Genomic DNA, 9,588 nt, shown 5'->3' with positions numbered 1-9,588 from the left:
TTGTGCTTCAGCAAACTACAACTCATGATCCTATAGCATTGAGCCATGCGAGTTAAAATGGTGACAAACTGCATTAATTCTACAATATAGATCCATCTTATGTTTACAAATTTGCAATCTTATTATTAGTGGGAATGATGAAAAAATCCTGCAGAGGTTTAGCTCTGCCTTTTGAAATGTAAGTTCAGTAAAAGTGAAAACAGTTCTTTGGGAATTCTGTGGATTTTCAGATGTGAGGAATAAGGAGTTGTGTATCATAAAACCTTGGGTGAGAGGAACCTTTATGATTTGGAAACGTGCACATTCACCTATGTGTAAAATCCTCCTTACATGTGCATTGGGGTAGATATTTGTTGCTTAAAGTTGTTTCCAATTTATGGCAACCTTTTTTTTTTAGCAGCAGTTATTCAGAGGAGGTTTATCTTTATCTGAGGCTGAGATTGAGTGACTTGCCCAAGGTCACCCAGTGGGCTTCCATGTCTGAGTGGAGATCCAAACCCTCATCTCGTGTTGTCATCCAAGTCTTAAACCATGACACCACGCTACCTCTAACAGTGGAGTATATAGTTGCTTAAGCATATTAATATGCCAGAGTAGTACTATTTAAAGTGATTATACCTAAACCAGTGCTAGTAGTTCCAAGTTCCCAGGTAAGACAATTGTAGCCAATGGGTAAAATACGATGCTAGCAGAAAAAATGAAATGCATAAGAGGACGGGTGATGCTTGGCTTGAAAACAGTACATGTGAAAACGATCTAGAATCTTAGGAATATGAGTTATGGTGTGATGTGGCAGCTAAAAAAGCTAATGCCAATCTAGACTGCATCAATAGATCGGTGGTAGCCCCTCTCCATTCTGCTGTAGTCAGGCCTCACCTGGAATACTGTTTCCATATCTGGGCACTACAATTCAAGCAAGATTGACAAGCTGAATATGTCCAGAGAAGGGAGACATTTAAATATTTGAAAGGAGACGACAATGAGGAGGGAGGGCAAGCTTGTTGCTCTGGATAATTAGAGCAGGGAGCAATGGATTCAGATTAGAGGAAAAAGATTCCACCTCACAACCTCTGAGGATGCCTGCCAAACGTCAGGAGAGAATACTTCTAGAACATGGCTATACAGCCCGGAAAACATACAACAACCCTGTGATCCCGGCCATGAAAGCCTTTGACAACACATTCCACCATCAGATTAGATGGGCCAAAAGTAACTGAAGTTCAACAGAAAAAAGCAAGATACTCCACTTAGCCAGAAAAATTAAATGCACAGATACAGAATGGGGGACACCTGGCTCTATAGCAGTATATGTGAAAAAGATATTGGAAGTCCTCGTGGACAAGAAGTACAATGTCATGGCAGATTAAAAGGCCAATGGGATTATGACCTGAATAAATTATAGGAATCATGTGTCTAGATCCAGGGAAGTCATGCTCCCCCTCTATTCTGCCTTGTTCAGACCACACCTGGAATACTGTCCAATTCTGGGCACCACAATTTAAGGGAGATGTTGGCAAGCTGGAAGGTGTCTAGAGGACGATGACCTGTCTGGAAAACAAGCTCTATGAGGAGTAACTTAAAAGAGCTGGGCATGTTTAGCCTGCAGAAGAGAAGGCTGAGCAAGGACATGATAGCCAAGCATAAATATAAATATATGTGAGGGAGTCATAGGAATGAGGTAGCAAACTTGTTTTCTGCTGCCCTGGAGATTGGGATTCAAACTACAGGAAAGGAAATTCCACCTGAACATTAGGAAGAACTTCCTAACAGCTATTCAGCAGTGGAACTTTCTGCTCCAGGGTGTAGTGGAGGCTCTTTCTTTAGAGGCCTTTAAGCAGACTGGATGGTCATCAGTAAGGGGTGCTTTGAATGCGATTTTCCTGCTTCTTGGCAGGGGGTCGGACTAGATGGTCTACAAGGTTTCTTCTCACTCTGATTCTATGATTCTAAAACAGGAAGAACTTCCTGGCAGCTGTTGGGCAGTGGAAGATCTTTGTTAGAGTCTCCTTTGGTGGTTTTTACAGAAGCTGGAGGGCTATCTGTTGGGGAGCTGCTTTATGTATTCCTGCCTGGCAGGGAGATGGACCCTGATGGTTTCTTCCAGCTATGATTTAGTAGTACAGTGTATGACTGCCAGGTTGTTGAGGGTGAATCCTACAGCGACTGCAAAAGCCTATCTCCGGGTCCCTCTTTTTTATTAGCTGATTCTAATGAATGACACTCGCGTGTGCGCAGGAAAACCTGCGGGGATGTCAGGAGGAGAGCCTTTGAGAAGAAATGCTTTGAGGAGCAGCAGAGGAAGACCGGCAGAGAGCCATGCCTGCCCTCTGCTTTCCAGGCGCGCCTGGGTTTCCTTGAGGCAGAAGTTGGGCCGGGCTTCCTTCGCAGTGAGCCAGCCTTTCCGTGGGAAGCGCATTCCTGCGGGGGCGCCCTGTCTCCGTCCTGCCTCTGCCCATTAAAAAGTGATTTCCCCTCCTTCCCTCCCTCCCTCCCTCCTCCTCTTTCCCCTTCCCTTCCCATCCTGGAGGCGGACTCCTCCGGAGTTTAAAGGAGCGCAAACGGCCAGCGCGGGAGAAGAAGCAGCAGCAGCAGCAGGAGGAGGAGAAGCAGCCGCGCTTTGTTCTTGGGCAGAGGAAGGAAGGAAGGAAGGAAGGGGAGCGATTGAGGCAGCGAGACCCACCCGGGAGGCTCCTTTGGGCGAGCTGGCGGAGGAGGAGAGCATCCCAGGGCCGCTGCCTCCCTGCCTGCCTTCTCAGGCCTCCCTGGCTCTCTTCCCGGGAGGATGCTGGAGAGCGGCGGCGTGTGCAAGCCGGTGAAGGAAGGCGTCCTGGAGAAGCGCAGCGACGGCTTGCTGCAGCTGTGGAAGAAGAAGCGCTGCGTCCTGACCGAGGAAGGGCTCCTGCTGATCCCGGCCAAGCCCGAGCCCGGCGCCCCCTCCTCGCCGCCCTCCTCGGAGCCGGCGCCCAAGATCAAGGAGCTGCCCTTCGCCACCATGAAGACGGTGGACTGCGTGGAGCGCAAGGGCAAGTACGTGTACTTCACGGTGGTGATGGCCGAGGGCAAGGAGGTGGACTTTCGCTGCGCGCAGGAGCAGGGCTGGAACGCCGAGATCACGCTGCAGCTGGTCCAGTACAAGAACCGCCAGGCCATCCTGGCCGTGCGCTCCACCCGCCAGAAGCAGCAGCACCTCGTCCTCCAGCAGCAGCAGCCACAGCAACCCCCCATGCCCGGCGGAGGGGCCCGGCTCCGGAGCGCCTCCAACTCCGCCTGAGAGGGCCCGGCTGCTCCCCTCTCGCTCCTCCTCGCCTCCTGGAAAGCAGCCCCCCTTCGCCCCCGTCCCAGATAGAAGCAGGACGCTTCCCCGAGCAAAGCCTCTGGACAGCTCGCCCTTTGCTTGCTCCGTCCCGCAAAACGCGCCTTAATACGCCTCCGCCGCCTTGGCCCCCCTTCACATCCAGCGCCCTGGACCTCCTCCAAAGCCAAGGCAAGTCTTCTTTCTTTCAGGTCTCCTGGAATGTGGGCTTCCCTTCCTCCGCCCCTAGGATTTCTTGATCCCATTTTGCTGGGGATGGATCGAGGTAAAGGTCAAGGTTTCCCCCTGAAGTGAAGACTAGTCGCACTAAACGACATCTCAGAATACCTTTAAGGCATCTAAACAAACACAAAAAAGTCTACTATGCAAAAGGAGAACTGTAATGACCAAACAGCATATAAGGTTCAAGTAAAGGTTTTCCCCTGACATTAAGTCCAGTCGTGTCCAACTCTGCGGGTTGGTTATCATCTCCATTTCTAAGTCAAAGAGCCAGTGTTGTCCGTAGACCCCTCCAAGGTCATGTGACCAGCATGACTGCATGGAGCACTGTTACCGTCCCGCCAGAGTGCTACCTGTTTATCTACTCACATTTGCATGTTTTCGAACTGCTAGGTTGGCAGAAGCTGGGGCTAACAGCGAGTGCTCACTACGCTCCCTGGATATGAATCTGCGACCTTTCGGTCTGCAAGTTCAGCAGCTCAGTGCTTTAACACGTTGCGCCATATAGTGATACCAAAATCCCCAATACAAAGCTCAGTACAGTAGCATGAAAAAATACAGTGAAAAAGGAGCAACTGCTCTCAAAGAGAAAGTATCTCAGTCTGATATCAGTCCCAATGTATGCAAGCTTCTGGAGTCCAAGTTCAAGGAGAAATTCTTCCAAAAGAAGTAGACAAGTGAACAGAGGGTTGGTCACGTAGCTATATGCAAGATAGAGAAGATAATCATGGATCACCACTCTCAAAACAAAAAGTCTTCGCAAATAAAGTCAGCAGGGATGACCAGGGTTTTTTTTAATACTCTGCTTCAGAAAAAAAACTCCCCTTCTTCAGGTGATTCACATATATAACAAGATATAATATAACAATTAGTTTGGTCATTACAGTTCTCCTTTTGAATAGACTATTTTATGAAGACTAGTCATGTCTGACTCTGGAGGTTGGTGCTCATCTCCATTTCTAAGCTGAAAAGCCGGCATTGTCCGTATACACCTCCAAGGTCATGTGGCTGGCATGAGAGCCGTTACCTTCCTGCTATTGATCTACTCACATTTGAACTGCTAGGTTGGCAGAAGCTGGGACTAACAGCAGCAGTTCACTCCACCCCTGGATTCAAACCACCAACCTTTTGGTCAGCAAGTTCAACAGCTCATCAGTTTTATCCACTGCACCATCGGGGGCTCCTGAGGCTGGATCTACACTGCCCTATATCTCAGGAACTCACCCCAGATTATGCAGCCCCCAGTGGCGCAGTGGATTAAACCCTTGTGCTGGCAGGACTGATGACTTGAAGGTTGAGTTGCTGACCTGAAGGTTGCCAGTTCGAATCCAACCCAGCAAGAGCGCAGATGAGCTCCTTCTGTCAACTCCAGCTCCATGTGGGGACATGAGAGAAGCCTCCCACAAGGATGGCAAAAACATCAGAACATCTGGGTGTCCCATGGGTAACGTCCCTGCAGACAGCCAATCCTCTCTCACCCCAAAACCCAGATAATCTTCTTATCCCAGATTCTCTAGCTGTGTAGACTTAGTTTCGGCATGGGCAAACTTGGACCCTCCAGGTGTTTTGGACTGCCAACTCCCACAATTTCTAACAGCCGGTAGGGCGGGAGTTGTTTGCCCATGCCTGGCTTAGTTGCTGTGAGTTTTGCAGGATGTAACAACACTCTGAAAACAGGAATTCCAGACATGAATCAATCAGGGCCAGCTAACATCTCTCAACAAAGGATTCCCCCAGGTAGGATGTAACCAGACCTTGAAACTGAAAGGCTATTCCATGCTAATCAAGATGGCCAATTGAAACATTCACACCTGTCTCAAACAGACAAGAGTTCTTTCTCTCACTCTGGATCTTCTACAGATATATACCCACCCCCTTGCCTAGTTTCCAACAGACCTCACAACCTTTGAGGATGCCTGCCATAGATGTGGGTGAAACGTCAGGAGAGAATGCTTCTGGAACATGTCCATACAGGTCGGAAAACTCACAACAACCCAGTGATTCCAGCCATTAAAGCCTTTGACAACACAGTGTAGATTTATATAATCCAGTTCAAAGCAGATAATCTGGGATCAAATCCTGGGATATAGATCCAGCCTTAAACATAGAAAAAAGTGAGCTTGGGGAATGGAGCCCCTGTGACAGTGCACCAGACCTTTCCGAACATTTCATGTTGGTGACACATTGCTTTTTAGACATGCATCTTTGTGACACCATCATTCACTTTTACTAGCAAACCAGAGGTTAAACCAGCCCCTTACAAGAGATAGGGACATGAACATAAATTGTGAGGACGAAATGTATGAGTATATAACATATCTCTTAAAAATTATATCACACAGTATTATGATGTATTGCTTATTTCACATAGACTCTGATGTTTCTTGTTGCAGGCACACAGCACACCTGCACACTGCAGCCAACACACTAACATGTCACATAGTTTGGAAAGCTGTGAGCTACACGGGATTCAAGTTGACATCACATTTAAGTGCCATAGCTCAATGCCAGGGAATCCCAGGAATTGTAGTTTTATAAGCTCTTTAGCTTGATCTGCCCAAGAGTGGTAGTGCCTCATCATCAAAATATCCCAGAATGCCCTAGCATTCAACCATGGCTCTTAAAGTGGTGTTCAGTGCATTACCTCTACCGCATAGATGTATCCCTGAAGCGCATCTGCCTTTTGCTGGACTGAGATCTGTCTGTGAGCTCTCCCTTTCCTCACAGTCCCATTTAGATGGCTTGTTTAGCTGGACTGAAGTGGGTAGCAGAGAATAGTGTATTAGGGCAGTGGTTCTCAACCTGGGGTTCTCAGATGTTTTTGGCCTACAACGCCCAGAAATCCCAGCCAGTTTACCAGCTGTTAGTGTTTCTGGGAGTTGAAGGCCAAAAAGATCTGGGGACCCCAGGTTGAGAACCACTGCATTAGGGGTTCCTTAGAATCTGTTAACTAATCCATCCCAGGAACTGAACCCATGTTTCTTTCCTTCTCTCTTGTAGCACGCCATCTCCATATTGCCTCCTCTGCACACCTGCACAATTCACCCAAAAACAAAGCCAAGGAAGGTGCCGACGGTGCTTCCCTCTAGATATGGTTGAACTGTGGTGCCCACCAACCTTAGCTGGAAGTGAGGAATGCTGCGCACAGCAATTCAACTGCATCTGGAGGGCCATACAATTCATATAACATTTCCTTGATGTGTATGAATGGCCTGATATATCAGACAGATAAGCTGTACATCTAGACCAATGATGCACTGCTGTTATGACCTCAGTACACGTTGAGCATCTCTTATCTAGGATTCCAAAGTTCTTCAAAACTCAAAATTGTCCACAGGGGTGGCTTTCTGATGGTTCAGTTCACAAAATTATTTTAAAATATTGTATAAAATTACCTTAAGGCTATGTGCATAACATGTATATGAAACATAAATGAATTTCAAGTTTAGGTTTGGGTTCTATCTCCAAGATATCACACTACAATAGTTTATGTGGCTAAGGTAAAGGTTTTCCCCCTGACATTAAGTCTAGTTGTGTCCGACTCTGGGGGTTGGTGCTCATCTCTATTTCTGATGAGCTCCCTCTATCAGCTCCAGCACCATAAGGGGACATGAGAGAAGCCTCCCACAAGGATAGTAAAAACATCAAAACATCTGGGTGTTCCCTGGGCAATGTCCTTGCAGATGGCCAATTCTCTCATACCAGAAGCGACTTGCAGTTTCTCAAGTCGCTTCTGACATGAAACAAATAAACACTTGTGATTATCTTTTTGAGCACATAGCTGTGGAAGTACCGTATTGCGCTTTGTGTATGCGCTGGAAGACTTAGTGAGTAGACCTTGGGGTGAGGAATACTGTTTCACTGGGACCTAAACTACTGATCAAACACCCTTCAAGAAAGACCCAAATATCTTCTCCTTCCAGAAGAATATTTTGCAAAAGAGCCTTATCCTTTTCACAGCTGATGTTGCATTTATGGGGGAAAGCAGTGGGCTTGTCTGTCATTGTCAAAGTAGAACGTGGCTAGATTTTTCAGTTCACTGTCCTGTGTTGTTATAGATTGAATTCAAGAGGCACTGCTGGAAGCAAAAGAGACGCTGTTTTGGTGGATAACAAACTTGACAAGCATAAAGATCAGAGACACAAAGAGGAACATCCATTGAGCCACTGGAGTCTTCTCAGATTTTGACACAGACCATAATTGATCTGAAGAAGTATTTCAACTCTTCTAGGTTTTGATTGTGACTTACAAAATGATTGTTTGGCCTGCTGGGCCTCGCAGGACGGATGCTGTGCTCTCATTTTTATGCTAATCTGTTTTATTTTTTATGTTTATTTATTAGCAGGGAGAGAGGGGAGCTTGTTTGCAAGGTATTTCTGAATGTGGGGCATCTATAGAGGACGAAAATTCAAAGCATATTTACAGATGGGATGTGTACATTGCCACCTTTGGAGAGACAAAACAATGGAAGAAAAGCTAAAGACATTCGCCAGAACTTTCCAACTGGATTTTCCTATATGATTTTACATCACTTCATGTTAACACGTGGAAGCCCTTTTGTGAGCTGAATGTCTGATATATTTGTTTATTAAAGCATTTCTATCAGGATCCTAATTAATAAGGAAAAAATAACTCGATTTCTGGATTGTTTTAAATTTTGTTTTCCATTCAGGATATGCCACTTCTAAGTGTTTCTGCTTAAGGCCAATTAAGTCTGATTTGATGGGCTGTCAAGGAATAGAGATTTGATGTCTTTATTTTTCAGCGATTGGGAAAACACAGCTCTCCAGGTACTGCTGGACTCCTTTTCCCAGCATTCTCCTTTGTTGGCATGTGGTTGCTGGGGGTGGAGTCAAATAGCATTGGGGTATGTGGGTATAATTCCCATACTCTGTTTTACATTGGATCCAAGTAGTGAACCATACTGAAAATTGTATATTGCACTTCTTTCTGTAATTTCTGCCCTTGTCCATAATGTTTCACTTGATTCAGCTAATGTCATAGGAGCCACTGTGGTGCAATGGGTTAAACCCTTGTGCCGGTTGGACTGCTGACCTGAAGATTGGGTTGCTGACCTGAAAGTTGCCGGTTCAAATCCACAAGACGGGGTGAGCTCCCGTCTGTTAGCTCTAGCTTGCATGGACATGAGAGAAGCCTCCCAGCAGAGTGGTTACACATCTGGGCATCCCCTGGGAAACATATCTGTAGTAGACGGCCAATTCTCTCACACCAGAAGTGACTTGCAGTACTCAGGTCGCTTCTGACGTGATAATACAAAAAACGAATGTCATTTTGAAAGTTCCTCAGCCTGTATTCTAAAATTGTCCCACAATGTCTTAATTTTTTTAGCCAATTAATTTATCAGTCACTCTTATAATTGGGTTTCCTGGATGAGGTTCAGGGTGGCATTTTCCTTGCCATGGTTAGAATTCCTATTTCTGGGAACAACTACTTGGAAAAACTACCACGCATTATGAAGTTTCTATGAACATAGGATATTTCAACAGCTGATGTTATTTGCTTAATAAAAGGTCCAACGCTGGTTTTCTTGGCCTTACAATTAATATGGCACAAGAAGCCTTCTGACATTTTAGAAGCATGGTTATTAAGAAATTCATTCAAGTATAAGGTTTCTGTTTTATTTTTGATTGGATAAAAGGAGATGAGGAGACCTGTGGACCTCACATTATCTATTATATTAAGCACTATACTCGGTTTATGGCTCATAATTGTTATACATTTCTTAATACATTGTAAGCATTAAGAAAGTAAGTCACAGATGTCTCAAAGGATATTATCTTCCTCTATTTTTTGCAAGACAGTTGTAAAACTTAGATGACAGCTAATTTCTTGTAATAGTGGATCCCAATATCCACTAAAATGTTAGCAAGCTACCATGCATAGTTGAAAGGTCATTGATGAAGGATACATTCTCAGCAGTGGTTCCCAACCTTTGGGCCTCCAGATGTTTTGGACTTCAGCTCCCACAGTTCCTAACAGCTGGTAAACTGGCTGGGATTTCTGGGAGTAGAAGTCCAAAACACCCGGAGGCCCAA

The 9,588-nt window shown here is 45.7% G+C and overlaps 1 protein-coding gene across 1 annotated transcript; it reads left to right on the top strand.

Annotated features, from left to right (window-relative positions):
• The first annotated feature begins 2,337 nt into the window (after positions 1-2,337).
• phlda1 (pleckstrin homology like domain family A member 1) lies at positions 2,338-3,483 on the top strand. The gene has a single exon (XM_016993763.2). The coding sequence runs from the start codon at positions 2,783-2,785 to the stop codon at positions 3,269-3,271; it is 489 nt and encodes a 162-aa protein (XP_016849252.2). The 5' UTR covers positions 2,338-2,782; the 3' UTR covers positions 3,272-3,483.
• Positions 3,484-9,588: the final 6,105 nt, after the last annotated feature.

This window comes from Anolis carolinensis, chromosome 5 (assembly GCF_035594765.1).
Source record: "Anolis carolinensis isolate JA03-04 chromosome 5, rAnoCar3.1.pri, whole genome shotgun sequence".
In the NCBI taxonomy this organism is placed as follows: domain Eukaryota; kingdom Metazoa; phylum Chordata; class Lepidosauria; order Squamata; family Dactyloidae; genus Anolis; species Anolis carolinensis.
This window is presented reverse-complemented; position numbering and strand designations above follow the sequence as displayed.